Below are 16,751 nucleotides of genomic sequence, written 5' to 3'. Positions count from 1 at the left end.
ATAACCCATTCACATGGAAAAAAATAAACTGACAGATGAAGTCCAGACACTGGATTTGGTAGAGAAAGACTTTAAAATAACTGTCTTAAATATGCTCAAAGAGGTGAAGGGAACCATGGACAAAGAACTAAATGAAATCCTGAGAATGATATATGAGCAACTACGCAATATCAATAAAGAGAAATTATGAAAATGAACCAAACAGAAATTCTAGAGCTGAAAAGTAATATAGGTGAAATGAAAAATTCATTAGAGACTTTTAACAGTAGACTTGAGCAGGCAGGAGAAAGAATCAGCAAACTTGCAGATAGATCAAATGAGATTACATAGTGTCTGGAGCAGAAAGAATACAAGAATGAAGAAGAGTCTAAAGGACATATGGGATTCTATCAAGCTTAACAACATACGCATTATGAGAGTGCCAAAAGGAAATGAGAGAGAAAAGGGTGAAAATATTTGGCAAAAATGAAATAATGGCCAAAAACTCTCCAAATTTGATGGAAGACATACATCTACACAATCCAAGAGGCACAGTGAACGAAAAGCAGAATACACTCAAAGAGAGCTATACCAAGACACTATACTATAATCAAACTGTTGAAGACAAAGACAAAGACAGAGAATCTTGAAAGGAACAAAAGTGGCTCATGAACAAGAAATCCTCAATAAGATCAACAGCTGATTTCTTATCAGAAACCATGAAGTCCAGAAGGCAGTGATAGGGTTTGTTTGTTTATTTATTTAGGCCGTGCTGCATGGCATGTGGGATCTCAGTTCCCTGAACAGGGATCGAACCCATGCCCCCTGCACTGGAAGCGTGGAGTCTTAATCACTGGACCACCAGAGAAGTCCATTGATACGGTATATTTAGAATGCTGAGAGGAAAACACTATCAAGCAAGGATTCTATATCTGGCAAAAGTATCCTTCACAAATGAAGGAGAAATTAACACATTTGTTAAAACATAATAAAAACCAAGGGTGTTTGTTGCTAGTAGGGCTTCCCCATACAGGAAATGCTAAAGAGAGCTCTTCAGGATGAAATAAGAGGACACTGGAAGACAAGTTACACTGGCCATACGAAGAAATAAAGATGACTGGCAGGGCTTCCCTGGTGGCGCAGTGGTTGAGAGTCCGCCTGCCGATGCAGGGGACATGGGTTCGTGCCCCGGTCCGGGAAGATCCCACATGCCGCGGAGCGGCTAGGCCTGTGAGCCATGGCCGCTGAGCCTGCATGTCCGGAGCCTGTGCTCCACAGCGGGAGAGGCCACAACAGTGAGAGGCCCGTGTACCACAAAAAAAAAAAAAAAAAAAGATGACTGGCAAAGATGACTACATACGTAAATATAAAAGCTAATATTCTTGTATTTTTGGTATGTAACTCCTCTTTTGTTTCCTATATTATTTAAAAGACAAATGCATAAAACAATGATTATAAAACTATGTTAATGGACACATAATGTAAAAGATGTAATTTGTGACAATAACAATATAAAGAGGGGATGAGCTGGATAGAAACAGAGATAATGTACACTATTGAAAATGAGTTGATATCAATTCAAACTACTTTGTTATACATTTAGGATGTTAACTGTAATCTCCATGTAATCATTAAGAAAATAATGAAAAACTATGTAAAAAAGGAAATGAAGAGGGATCATAATGATACATTAGAAGAAAAATCAAATACACAAGAAGGTGATATTGGAGGAATTGAGAAACAAAATAGACAAGACATATACCAAACAAATAGCACAATGACAGAAGTAAGTCCTTCATTATCAGTAGTTACTGTAAATGTAAATGCATTAAACTCACCAGTTAAAAGACAGAGATAGGCAGAATGGATTAAAAAAACCATGATCCAACTATACGCTACTATAAAGAGACCCACTTTAGACTTAAAGACACAAATAGGTTGAACATGATAAAATGAAAAAAGATATTCCATGCAAATAATAACCAAAAGAGAGCTGGAATGATTATACTAATATCAGATAAAATAGATCTTAAGTCATACACTTTTACAAGAGAAAAAGAAGGACATTATTTATATTAATAAAAATGTCAAATCATCAAGAAGATATAACAACTGTAAATACATATGCATCTATCAACAGAGCCCAAAAGTATATGAAGCAAACATTGACAAACTCGAAGGAAGATATAGACAGTTGTACAAAAAGGAGACTTCAATATCCCACTTTCAATAATAGAACAACCAGACAGAAGATCACAAAGGAAACAGAGAACTAGAAAACACTATAAAACAACTAGACTTATATATAGAACACCTCACCCAACAACAGTAAAACAAGTATTCTTAAATGCACATGCAACATTCTCCAGGATAGACCATATGTTAGGTCATAAGGAAATTCTCAAAATATTTTAAAGATCAAATCATATAGAGTACCTTTTCCAGAACAGTGGAATGAAGCTAGAAATAACAGAGATAAAACTGGAAAACTGGAAGTATATATGTATAAATTTAAACACCACACTCTTAAACAACCAATGGGTCAAAGAAGAAATCACTACTAGAAATTGGGAATTAGAAAATACGTTGAGATGAATAAAAATGAAAACACAACATATAAAAACACATGGGATGCAGCAAAGCCAATGGTCAGAGGGAAATTTCTGGCTGTAAATGTCTAGTAAAAAGAAAGAAAGATCTCAAATCAACAACCTAGGTGTACACCTTAAGGAACAAGAAAAAGAAGAGAAAACTAAACCCAAAGCCAGCAGAAGGAAGGAAATATTAAAGATTAGAGCAGAGATAAACAAAAGAGAGAATAGAAAAATAACAGAATCAACAGAATGAAAAGTTGGTTTTTGACAATATCAACAAAATTGGCAAAGCTTTAGCTAGGCTGACTAAAAGGAGAAAAGACAGAACTACTAAAATCAGAAACAAAAGCAAGGACATTACTATTGATCTGACAAAAATTAAAAGGATTATAGAGAATAATATGAACAACTGTATGTTTTCAAATTAGATAATCTATACAAATGGACAAATTCCTAGAAACACACAAATTGCCAAAACTGACTTCACACAAAATAGACAATCTCTACAGCCTATAATAAAGACATTGAATCAGTAATCAAAAATCCCCCAACAAAGAAAAGTCCAGGACCAAAAGGCCTCACTGATGAATTCTACCAAACATAAAAAGATCAGTTAACATCAATCCTATTCAATCCCCAAAAAACAGAAGAGAGAAGTCACTTCCAAATACATTATATGAGGACAAGATTCATCTGATACCAATGCCAGACAAAGATGCTAAAGAAAAGCAAACTACACGAACATTTCTGCTTATGAATATAGAACTAAATAGCCTCACCATATTACTAGCAAAACAAATCCAATAGACCATTAAAAGGATTATACACCATGACTAAGTGGGATTTATCCCAAGAATGCAAGAGTGGTTCAACCTAAGAAAATCAATTGATTTAATACACTACATCAATAGAACAGAGGAAAAAATACCCACATGATCACCTCAATAGATGCAGAAAAAGCATTTGACAAAACTCCACAAACACACTTTCATGATAAAAACAATCAACTTGGAATACAAGAGAACTTCCTTATCATGATAAAGGGCATTTATGAAAAACCCACGACTAACATCCTGCTCAATGAAAAAAGACTGAAAGTTTTCTCCCTGTGATCAGGAACAAGACAAGAATGCCTTCTTTCACCACTGCTATTCAATATTATACTGGAGGGTTTCCCTGGTGGCGCAGTGGTTGAGAGTCCGCCTGCCGATGCAGGGGACATGGGTTCGTGCCCCGGTCTGGGAAGATCCCACATGCCGTGGAGCGGCTGGGCCCGTGAGCCATGACTGAGCCTGCACGTCTGGAGCCTGTGCTCCGCAATGGGACAGACCACAACAGTGAGAGGCCTGCGTACCGCAAAAAACAAAAAACAAAAACAAAAACAAAACAAAACAAAAAAACAATATCATACTGGAATTCTCAAATCAATTAAGCAAGAGAAAGAAATAAAAGACATACAAGTTGGAAAGAAGTAAAACTATCTCTGTTTGTAGATGACTATTTCTATACATAGAATATTCCATAGATTCCTCCCGCTGCAAAACTACCAGAACTAATAAAGTCAGCAAAGTTGTAAGGTACGAGATCAACACACAAAAAATAAGTTGTATTTCTACATACTAGCAATACTAGTTGTATTTCTATATGCTGGAAATAAAATTAAGAAAACAATTCCATTTACAATAGTATCCAAAAGAACAAAATAATATAAAGGTAAAAGACTTGTATACCGAAAACTATAAAATATTGCTGAAGAAAACTGAAGACTTAAATAAATGGAGATATATCCCATGTTCATGAGTTGGAAGACTTATTGTTAACTTGGGAATACTCTCCAAAGTGACCTACATATTTAGTGTAATCCCTATCAAAGTTCCAATGGTTTTTTTGCAGGAATGAAAAAGCTAATCCTCAAATTCATATGGAACTTCAATGGGCCACGAATAACAAAACAATTTTGAAATAGAAGAACAAAGTTAGGAGACTTTCACTTCCCAATTTCAAAACTCACTACAAAACTACAGTTGTCAGAAGAGTGTGGTACTGGTATAAAAATAAGCATATAGACCAATGGAATAGAAAGAGAGTTCAGAAATAAATGCAAATATATATGGTTATTGGTTTTCGACAAATATGCCAAGACTGTTCAATATAGTCTCTTAAACAAATGATACTAGAAAATAGTCTCTTATACAAATGTTACTAGAAAAAAAATGGGTATCTTCATGCAAAAAAAAGAAGTTGAACCCCTACCTCACTCCATATACAAAAATTCACTCAAGATGGATCAATGACCTAAATGTAACAGCTAAAACCATAAAAGTATTAGAAGAAAACACAGTGGTAAATCTTCATGACTTCATATTTGGCAATAGATTCTTAGATTTGACACCAAATCATGAGCAATGAAAGGAAAAATAGATAAACTGACTTCCTAGAAATTAAAACCTTTTGGGCAAAATAAGGACATTATCAAGAATGTGAAAAGACAGTCTATAGAATGGGAGAAAATATTGACAAATCATATATCTGATAAGGCTTGATATCTAGAACTCTTACAACTCAACAACAAAATACAAACTACTCAATTTACAAATGGGCAAAAGACCTGAATAGATATTTCTCCGAAGAAGATGTACACATGACCAACAAGCACACAAAACAATGTTCAACAGTATTGATTGTTAAGGAAATGCAAGTGAAAACCACAATGAGATATTACTTCACACCCACTAGGATGACTTCAGTTTTTTATTTTTATTTATTTATATAAATTTATTTATTTATTGGCTGCATTGGGTCTTCGTTGCTGCACGCAGGCTTTCTTTAGTTGTGGTGAGTGGGGGCTACTCTTGGTTGCGGTGCGTGGGCTTCTCATTGCAGTGGCTTCTCTTATTGTGGAGCATGGGCTCTAGGTGCACGGGCTTCAGTAGTTGTGGCATATGGGCTCAGTAGTTGTGGCTCATGGGCTGTAGAGCACAGGCTCAGTAGTTGTAGAGCACAGGCTTAGCTGCTCCGCTAAGGGGATCTTCCCGGACCAGGGCTCGAACCCGTGTTCCCTGCATTGGCAGGCGGTTTCTTAACCACTGCACCACCAGGGAAGCCCAACTTCAGTTTTTTAAAACAAGAAAAATAACAAGTGTCAGCAATAATGTGGAGAAACAAGAACCCTCATACATTGCTGTATGTACGAGGTGGGAATGTAAAAAGATGCAGTTGCGGAAAGTAAATGAGAAGTTTGGCAGTTGCTCAAAAAGTTAAACACAGAATTACTCTGTGACCCAGAATATCCACGGCTAGGTATGTACTCAAGAGAAATGAGAACACATGTCCACACAGAAACTTCTAGGTATTTTTCAGCATTGTTCATAAAAGCCCCAAAGTAGACACAACCCAAATATCCATCAGTGGGAGAATGGATAAACAAACTGTGGTATATACATAAAATGGATCATTACTCAGGCATAACAAGGAAGGAAATACTACATATGCTTACAACTTGGAGGCACCTTGAAAACATTAAATTTTTACATTAACTAAGTAAAAGAAGCCAGACACAAAAGGTCACATGATATATTATTCCTTTCATATGATATATCCAGAATATGCAGATTCAGAGAGACAGAAAGCAGATTGGTGGTTACCAGACGGGGAGAGAGGAACGGGGAAGGAGTACTTAATGGTACAAGGTGTTTTCTGAGATGATAGAAAAGTTTTGAAACTAGAGGGAGGTGGTGGTTTGCACATTTTGAATAACTTAAATACCACTGAATTGTACATTTAAAAACTGTTAATTGTAGGTTATGTGAATTTCACCAAAATTTTAAAAACTTTTAAAAAGTGAGAAGAAACTGGCTTACTTTTTCTTTTCCTCTTGAGATAATGCTTGCCAAACAATTTTATTCAGGCGCCTGTTTTAAAAAAAAATCAACAATAGTTATTTAGTAGCAACAGTTCATTTCATGACAAAAAGCTGACCCTGGGCAGCAAGATCCCAAGCCACGCAGCACCACCACCGCTGGACCATGTCATTGCCACTCGCTCAAAGAGATTGGATGTGTCTCCCTCCCATCCTCAGCATCACTGCAGACGCCTCATGGCTTTGTGGCAATCCTGCTAAATATTAAAGGAGGGCACAGCTCTCAGCTGGATCAGGTAAAACCCGGTCTGAGAAAAGGCAGCAAACAAACTGGTCCTCATTATCTCTGCATGAAGATGTTTCTAAACACCCACTGCTTTTCTTCATAAGGAAAAATATGTGTGCCCTTAGCCTGCCTTCTGTTGGCATTCTTCTGTCTGGATTCTCAGAGCAAAAAAAAAAAAAAAAAGGTTAATAGGGTCATAAATAAGAGGATTGGGACACACTTTAGAGATCAACCAGCCTGATCTCCTTGTTTTCCAAATGCAGACGCTAAGAGGGGCAGACAGATGAAGCGCCTTACTTATCCAGCACCGAGAGTTGGTGGGGCTGAGACTAAAGCTCACTGAACGTGTTTGCAGAGAGATGCTGGCAACCTAAGAAGAAACGAGGAAGTTGGAGCCAGTGCTTTCTATCAGGTAGTTACAGCTCCTTTTCTTGTTACTAATCAGTGGTGCTTTTTCCAGAGCTTCCAGCCCAGCTCTGTAGTGCTACATCATCACCCAAATCAGGCTTACTAGGGCACAGGGCACAGAACACTGGCTCCACAGGCTGTGAGCTGGTGTTCCATGAAGCAAAAAAGCTTCAATAAAATGGGGTGGGAGAATACTGCCTCTCCCCAGGAGGCATGCGTCTAATCCTTGGACCCAGCATCTGTGGCACAGGGCTCTGGGAGCACACTTTAGGTGGTGTTATCCTGCCCTGATCTCCCATCACAGGCCTGGTGAGATCATGGAAAGGGGGTCTGGCATGGTGGTGAAAAGCACAGACCCTGGAGCCAGACTGCCTGGGTCCAAAGCTCAGCTAGCTCCTCCTCTTATCAGCTGGGAGACTTCGGGCCAGCAGCCAACTTTTCTGTAGAAAGGGGGTAATCACAGTACCTCCCTCACAGTGCTGCAGTGCAGACTCAATGAGCAAGTTATGTGCACCGCACACAGAACTGTGTCTGACACAGGTAAATGCTCTGTAAATGACAGGAAGAGTCAGGAAGTGGGAAATAAGCCAGCTCGGCTCCTGTGTCTCTTGATGTTCTTGGTTCTTTGGGGCCTATTTGGAAATGGTTTTCTTTAATGATGTGGTTGATGAAACAATGATCAGGGCTTCTAAGGCTTGCGTGCATTGCTGGGGAAAAAAACAAAACAAAACAAAACTGTAAATCCTTTTAAGTCTAAACCTTGAAAGTGCAGGCAGTAGAGTAGGGAGGCTGGGAGTGCGACAAGGGCTTGGGAGCTACGTGGGTCTGGGTTCAAATCTCAGCATCTCCACTTTGCCACTGTGTGAACCTGTTACATAACTTTTTGAAACACTGTTTTCTTATTGATAAAACAAAGATAACACCACCTACCGCTGGAGTTGCGAGGATTAAGTGAGCTGTATGGTATAAAGTGACCAGGAATAACTAAGGCTCATTCCCTCCAGCTTCTGAAGGAGGGTGAGGCTTAGACACTCAGAAACAGTTGGTGAGTGTGGGTCCAATTAGCTAGGACATGTCTCTAATTTTAATTCGGTTCTTCAGAAAATATTTTTCCAAGAGGGTATTTTCATAACCTCTATTATTCCTCTGTTTTCCACCTTCACTGAACTATTTCAAAGCACACAGGGCAGAAAAAGCGAGTGGGTGTGAGCTGAGGGCAGCAGAGAGTGTGTGAATCCCGGCTCCACTGTCCCGGAAGGCAAACGTGGGAAAGCCTCTAAGCGTGCGGGACGAGGGCAGTCCTTGTGGGATGCTGGGATTTGACAAACCACAGTTTTCCTGTTTGTTTTAGGAGACTGAAATTTGGCTGAGTGTAGCGTTTACTAGCTTTCTCTACCTCTAGTTTGCAAATCCACTTGTACCAAGTGGCTCATTTGCAAAGCAACTTGTAACTAATGATACTTCAGAAGTCTAGTCAGCAGCCCAAGCAAATCGATGATAAGCAGAGGCTACTATGCCTGGTTCCTGAGCCAGAACTGAAGCTTCTCCTGTGGATCTGAGGGCTGAGACCTTGACCTTAGATTCACAACACAAGCTGTGGAAAAATCACTCCAGAATCCAGCCAACCCTGGTAATCCTCACTCAGAGCTTATGCTCAGACACACAAAGCCAAAACGGCTTCTGTAATTCTTAAAATATTGAACGAGAAGGACTCCTACACATGGGCACTAAGTGTGACCAAAACTGCTAGTTTATGTCACTATTTTGGCCAGAGGACTGTGAGCTTCCCACTCATTTGGTCATCCCTAACCATACGGACTTAGGGTTATATCTGGCTTTCTTGTGGTGGGAAACTCCTTAGAAATGTTTTATTGGGGATGAGATGGGGATAAACTAAGTTTCATTAGTTACTTTTCATCTTTTCACATTCTGCCTATCTTTAGAAAGATGAAGCAAGATGGAAAAGGGAACTGACATTTATGCCAGCAAAATTCTTCAATACTATTGAATACAAAAGATCAAGAAGCTTTGTTCTGTATAATATTAATGTTAATATTATTAAATAACAATAATAAATAAATAAATTAAAACCTTTACAGATAAGCAAAAACTAAGAGAATTCAGCACCACCAAAGCAGCTTTACAACAAATGCTAAAGAAACTTCTCTAGGCAGGAAACACAAGAGAAGGAAAAGGCCCAGAATAACAAACCCAAAACAGTTAAGAAAATGGTAATAGGAACATACATATTGATAATTACCTTAAATGTAAATGGATTAAATGCTCCAACCAAAACACACAGACTGGCTGAATGGATACAAAAACAAGACCCGTACATATGCTGTCTACAAGAGACCCAATTCAGACCTAGGGACACATACAGACTGAAAGTGAGGGGTTGGAAAAAGATATTCCATGCGAATGGAAATCAAAAGAAAGCTGGAGTAGCAATTCTCATACCACACAAAATAGACTTTAAAATAAAGACTATTGCAAGAGACAAAGAAGGACACTAAATAATGATCAGGGATCAATTGAAGAAGATACAGCAATTGTAAATATTTATGCACCCAACATAGGAGCACCTCAATACATAAGGCAAATACTAACAGCCATAAAAGGGGAAATCAACAGTAACACATTCATAGTTAGGGACTTTAACACCCCACTTTCACCAATGGACAGATCATCCAAAATGAAAATAAATAAGGAAACACAAGCTTTAAATGATACATTAAACAAGATGGACTTAATTGATATTCATAGGACATTCCATCCAAAAACAACAGAATACACATTTTTCTCAAGTGCTCATGGAACATTCTCCAGGATAGATCATATCTTGGGTCACAAATCAAGCCTTGGTAAATTTAAGAAAATTGAAATTGTATCAAGTATCTTTTCCGACCACAATGCTATGAGACTAGATATCAATTACAGGAAAAGAGCTGTAAAAAATACAAACACATGGAGGCTAAACAATACACTACTTAATAACAAAGTGATCAATGAAGAAATCAAAGGGGAAATTAAAAAATACCTAGAAACAAATGACAATGGAGACACGACGACCCAAAACCTATGGGATGCAGCAAAAGCAGTTCTAAGAGGGAAGTTTATAGCAATACAATCCCACCTTAAGAAACAGGAAACATCTCGAATAAACAACCTAACCTTGCACCTAAAGCAATTAGAGAAAGAAGAACAAAAACATCCCAAAGTTAGCAGAAGGAAAGAAATCATAAAAATCAGATCAGAAATAAATGAAAAAGAAATGAAGGAAACGATAGCAAAGATCAATAAAACTAAAAGCTGGTTCTTTGAGAAGATAAACAAAATTGATAAACCATTAGCCAGATTCATCAAGAAAAAAAGGGAGAAGACTCAAATCAGTAGAATTAGAAATGAAAAAGGAGAAGTAACAACTGACACTGCAGAAATACAAAAGATCATGAGAGATTACTACAAGCAACTCTATGCCAATAAAATGGACAACCTGGAAGAAATGGACAAATTCTTAGAAATGCACAACCTGCCAAGACTGAATCAGGAAGAAATAGAAAATATGAACAGACCAATCACAAGCACTGAAATTGAAACTGTGATAAAAAATCTTCCAACAAACAAAAGCCCAGGACCAGATGGCTTCACAGGCGAATTCTATCAAGCATTTAGAGAAGAGCTAACACCTATCCTTCTCAAACTCTTCCAAAATATAGCAGAGGGAGGAACACTCCCAAACTCATTCTACGAGGCCACCATCACCTTGATACCAAAACCAGACAAGGATGTCACAAAGAAAGAAAACTACAGGCCAATATCACTGATGAACATAGATGCAAAAATCCTCAACAAAATACTAGCAAACAGAATCCAACAGCACATTAAAAGGATCATACACCATGATCAAGTGGGGTTTATTCCAGGAATGCAAGGATTCTTCAATATACGCAAATCAATCAACGTGATACACCATATTAACAAATTGAAGGAGAAAAACCATATGATCATCTCAATAGATGCAGAGAAAGCTTTCGACAAAATTCAACACCCATTTATGATAAAAACCCTGCAGAAAGTAGGCATAGAGGGAACTTTCCTCAACATAATAAAGGCCATATATGACAAACCCACAGCCAGCATCGTCCTCAATGGTGAAAAACTGAAACCATTTCCACTAAGATCAGGAACAAGACAAGGTTGCCCACTCTCACCACTATTATTCAACATAGTTTTGGAAGTTTTAGCCACAGCAATCAGAGAAGAAAAGGAAATAAAAGGAATCCAAATCGGAAAAGAAGAAGTAAAGCTGTCACTGTTTGCAGATGACATGATACTATACATAGAGAATCCTACAGATGCTACCAGAAAACTAATAGAGCTAATCAATGAATTTGGTAAAGTTGCAGGATACAAAATTAATGCATAGAAATCTCTGGCATTCCTATATACTAATGATGAAAAATCTGAAAGTGAAATCAAGAAAACACTCCCATTTACCATTGCAACAAAAAGAATAAAATATCTAGGAATAAACCTACCTAAGGAGACAAAAGACCTGTATGCAGAAAATTATAAGACACTGATGAAAGAAATTAAAGATGATACAAATAGATGGAGAGATGTACCATGTTCTTGGATTGGAAGAATCAACATTGTGAAAATGACTCTACTACCCAAAGCAATCTACAGATTCAATGCAATCCCTATCAAACTACCAATGGCATTTTTCACAGAACTAGAACAAAAAATTTCACAATTTGTATGGAAACACAAAAGACCCCGAATAGCCAAAGCAATCTTGAGAACGAAAAATGGAGCTGGAGGAATCAGGCTCCCTGACTTCAGACTATACTACAAAGCTACAGTAATCAAGACATTATGGTACTAGCACAAAAACAGAAAGATAGATCAATGGAACAGGATAGAGAGCCCAGAGATAAACCCACGCACATATGGTCACCTTATCTTTGATAAAGGAGGCAGGAATGTACAGTGGAGAAAGGACAGTCTCTTCAATAAGTGGTGCTGGGAAAACTGGATAGGGACATGTAAAAGTATGAGATTAGATCACTCCCTAACACCATACACAAAAATAAGCTCAAAATGGATTAAAGACCTAAATGTAAGGCCAGACACTATCAAACTCTTAGAGGAAAACATAGGTAGAACACTCTAAGACATAAATCACAGCAAGATCCTTTTTGACCCACCTCCTAGAGAAATGGAAATAAAGACAAAAATAAACACATGGGACCTAATGAAACTTAAAAGCTTTTGCACAGCAAAGGAAACCATAAACAAGACCAAAAGACAACCCTCAGAATGGGAGAAAATATTTGCCAATGAAGCAACTGACAAAGGATTAATCTCCAAAATTTATAAGCAGCTCATGCAGCTCAATAACAAAAAAACAAACAACCCAATCCAAAAATGGGCAGAAGACCTAAATAGACATTTCTCCACAGAAGATATACAGACTGCCAACAAACACATGAAAGGATGCTCAACATCTTTGCTCATTAGAGAAATGCAAATCAAAACTACAATGAGATATCATCTCACACCAGTCAGAATGGCCATCATCAAAAATCTAGAAACAATAAATGCTGGAGAGGGTGTGGAAAAAAAGGAACACTCTTGCACTGCTGGTGGGAATGTGAATTGGTACAGCCACTATGGAGAACGGTATGGAGGTTCCTTAAAAAACTACAAATAGTGCTACCATATGACCCAGCAATCCCACTACTGGGCATATACCCTGAGAAAACCATAATTCAAAAAGAGACATGTACCAAAATGTTCATAGCAGCCCTATTTACAATAGCCCGGAGATGGAAACAACCTAAGTGTCCATCATCAGATGAATGGGTAAAGAAGATGTGGCACATATATACAATGGAATATTACTCAGCCATAAAAAGAAATGAAATTGAGCTACTTGTAATGAGGTGGATGGACCTAGAGTCTGTCATACAGAGTGAAGTAAGTCAGAAAGAGAAAGACAAATACTGTATGCTGACACATATATATGGAATTTAAGAAAAAAAAATGTCATGAAGAACATAGGGGTAAGACAGGAATAAAGACACAGACCTATTAGAGAATGGACTTGAGGATATGGGGAGGGGGAAGGGTAAGCTGTGACAAAGTGAAAGAGCGGCATGGACATATATACACTACCAAACGTAAGGTAGATAGCTAGTGGGAAGCAGCCGCATAGCACAGGGAGATCAGCTCGGTGCTTTGTGACCGCCTGGAGGGGTGGGATAGGGAGGGTGGGAGGGAGACGCAAAAGGGAGGGGATATGGGAACATATGTATATGTATAACTGATTAAATTTGTTATAAAGCAAAAAAAAAAAAAGCTTTGTTCTGTATAATATTAATGTTAATATTATTAAATAATAATATTAAATAAATAATTCATTTAAAATAAACATCAAGTTATTAATACCAAATAATTAATACTAATGCAATCAATAATATCAAATAGTAATCATATTAAAATAAATGTTAATGATCATATTTAAATTAATATCATTTTAAAAAACAATATAGTATAATATTCCTCTAAGGGTACTAAAAGGCTTTTCCAGATTCACTCATTGGGAGTTAGAACTGGAACAAATCACTACTATGTCTGTATTTTGGTTTCGCCATTAACGAAGGACTCTCTTCTGCCTGGGAAGGAAGGGTCCCTGTCCTTCTGGAAACTCTCGGGAAAGGGTCAGCTCAGTGGGAAGAGCTGTGTGACCCTTCCATTCCATGTATTTATGGTTATTTTAGCATCAGCAGATATAGGGAATGAAAGAGGGAAATAATTAACATTAGTTGCTCTTTATATATAATTTACATAACCCTCACAACTGCCCCGTGAGCCAGACCTTGCAAATGAAGCTCACAAGTGTCATATGACCTGTCAAGTAGCTGTCAGAGCCAAGAATGAAACCCCCGAGCTATCTGACCTCAAAGCCCCAGTTCATGGCCTTGCATCAGGCTTTCACAGACCAGGTAATTACAGCACTCAAATATTTGAATGAGTCAAACAAATTAAATTACAATATGAATGATACTATTATATTTCATTTTGAATAACTGAATTGGATCAATTTTAATAAGTAAACTTGAATTAGATCAAATTCAAATTAAATTCCAACAGTCAAATATATATATATATATATAGTGACACCTGCTAGGAAGAGGAGAAGACCAGGGGGAACGCAAGCAGCCCAGCCCCTGCCTTCGGGGGCCGACATCCTCGCAGGGAAAGGACAGGCCTGTACAGAAGCTGTGAGCGCTCCGAGGGCCACACGCAAGGTGGGTGGTGCAGAGTCGTTGGGGAAAGGCCTCTCTGGGGAGGGCCACTGGCGCTGAGGCAGGAAGGGAAGAAAGAGGACAGCTGGTGGGAGGGGGCAGGAAGGGGGCAGTGGAGCTTCAAGGCAAGGGAAGGACTGCCTGGTGCAGGGGTGGGGAGGCGGAGAAGAGGGCCAGCACCAGTAAGAGGGTAACTGCAGAGCAAAGTCTCAGGCCCACGGGGGAGGGCGAGCCTTGGCAGAGTTCAGCCTGCCTTTGAGAGAAACGAAGGGCCCACAAAGACTCAGAGAAGTCCTGAGAAGCCCGTGGAGGCAGCTGCAGGAGCCCGTGGGACACAGCCCCAGTTCTCAGGCAAGGGCAGTGGAGGAGGCTCAAGTGTAAGGAGATTTGGAGAGGACTGGGATGGGCGTGGGGCGGAAAGGCCAGCCTCTGGGCTGGGTCGTGCACTCCAGGCAACAGAGGTCAGGCTTTATACTTTTTTTGAATACACAGTAGACACACTGCAAAAATGACAACAGATCAGTAAATGCTGGCCTGGGCCCCGTGGTTCACTTTGGCGTACTTTATTACCTTTTTCCCAACCACATGGTAGGCAATGAAAACCCAATTGCACAGCTTCCAGAACCAAGAATAGGCTTGCCTGGAGGCGCTGGGTAGCTCAAAGTTTAATTAAGCGTGTGCACCAAGGACTAATTAAGTGCTGAGGGGCAGGGTGCGGAGGTGATTAGAGAGCTGGGTGAGGGTGAGATTCCAGCCCCAGAGCTGTGTCCTCCACCAACTTTCCAAGGCAGGCTCCCAGGCCAGGCCGGAAGGAGCCAGGCCCCAGGAAGGGGCTGGGATTCGAGAACCCTGGGTCTCCTTCCCATCTGGGTCTCCTTCTCCAGCCTGGCAGTTGCCTGGCAAACCCTGGGTTATTTGCCCTTGAGAAAAAAGGCCCCCTATCTCAGTACTAACACAGTGGCTATTTAAGAGTACAGTTTTCACTGTAGTCAACTTGGTCATCTTCTTGATTTTGATATAAAAATTGTTTAAATAAATTATCTCATTATTGTGGCATTTTATCTCTTTATTGTGGTGTGGTGTCACTTTACAGAATGTTAGATGCTAAAATGGTCCAATTCACTCTGCTAAAAGCAAAGCTTTAAAAAGTTCATGGAAACATGAGATTTCTACAGAGTTTGGAAAGGGAAGATGGTTTCTTGAAAACCCTGTTGGACATACTCAGGTAAAGTGTTGGGTTGGCCAAAAAGTTTGCTCGGGTTTTTCTGTAACATCTTACGGAAAAAACCCGAACGAACTTTTTGGCCAACCCAGTACTTAACGCAGTGCTGGCACAGAGGAAGCCCCTTATGTTAGCTGCTGCTACTGTTAATATTCCTTATGGGTCATTGTTAAATAGCTGCACCAGATGAAAAATTTAAGCTAAAAGAAGAGAAAACAAGCCAAAACAAATTCCACATCCATTAAAGAGTAGCCAGGTGTAATACTCACTTTTCGTAGGACTTAATTGCCTGTTCCATTTTTTGCTTGTAGATATTAAGCTTCACTCCTTGGGGGTTAATTAAAGTCATCTTATTTGTGTCATTGCACACATGTGCCAGAGGGAACACCTATATGCCAATGCCAAAGGAAAGGGTCACTTGATAGGTTAACTTGTGCCTTCAGAAATGGATCCAATGGCTGTACAGTATGTTTTTCTGACTATAAAATCAATACATTATATTTGTAGAGAAATTAGAAAATACAGAAAATTAAAAAAAAAGAATCAGAGATATCACTGCTAACCTTTTCCTTCCAATTTTTAAAACAATATATTTAAAAAATACCACCCCCTCCCCCCAAAAAAACCTGTTTCAGGAAACCCAAATCAGAATCAAGTGTTATCTTAATAAGCCTCTGTCAAATAGAAGGGCATAGGCAATAAGAAACAGAATCTCATTGTTGCTACTTTGTAAATTACTAGCTGGGTTAAACATCTTTCTCACATATTTATTTTAAATTTGATTTTCTCTTAAGAATATCTGATTATAGCTAATATCTTTTGACCATTTTCTTTATCAATTTATAAGAGATCCTTATACATGTCAAATAAAGAAGGCTTAGTGATCAATGAAACCACTTTCTGTAAGAACAACAGAGTACCAGAATGAGAGGGCAACTTTTTGAGTTCTTTCTGTGTCTGATGCTTCCTTCTGGGTTTGGGGATGCCTCTAATTCCATGCTATCTTAAAAGTACCTGTAATATTTTACATTTACCTGTCTGCATATTACTTTGTTTCATTCACTGCTGTATTCCTATCACCTAGAAC

The 16,751-nt window shown here is 38.8% G+C and overlaps 1 protein-coding gene across 1 annotated transcript in view; it reads right to left on the bottom strand.

Annotated features, from left to right (window-relative positions):
* Positions 1-16,751, bottom strand: part of VWA3B (von Willebrand factor A domain containing 3B) — a 217,297-nt gene that overhangs the window by 43,374 nt on the left and 157,172 nt on the right. Inside the window, 2 exon segments of the mRNA XM_081254147.1 lie at positions 6,434-6,484; positions 15,934-16,052. Coding sequence (XP_081110273.1) covers positions 6,434-6,484; positions 15,934-16,052 — 170 coding nt within the window.

This window comes from Mesoplodon bidens (genome assembly GCF_964165515.1).
Source record: "Mesoplodon bidens genome assembly, chromosome: 14".
Taxonomy (NCBI): Eukaryota; Metazoa; Chordata; class Mammalia; order Artiodactyla; family Ziphiidae; genus Mesoplodon; species Mesoplodon bidens.
The sequence above is the reverse complement of the archived record's forward strand: the minus strand, read 5'-3'. Positions and strand labels throughout refer to the sequence as shown.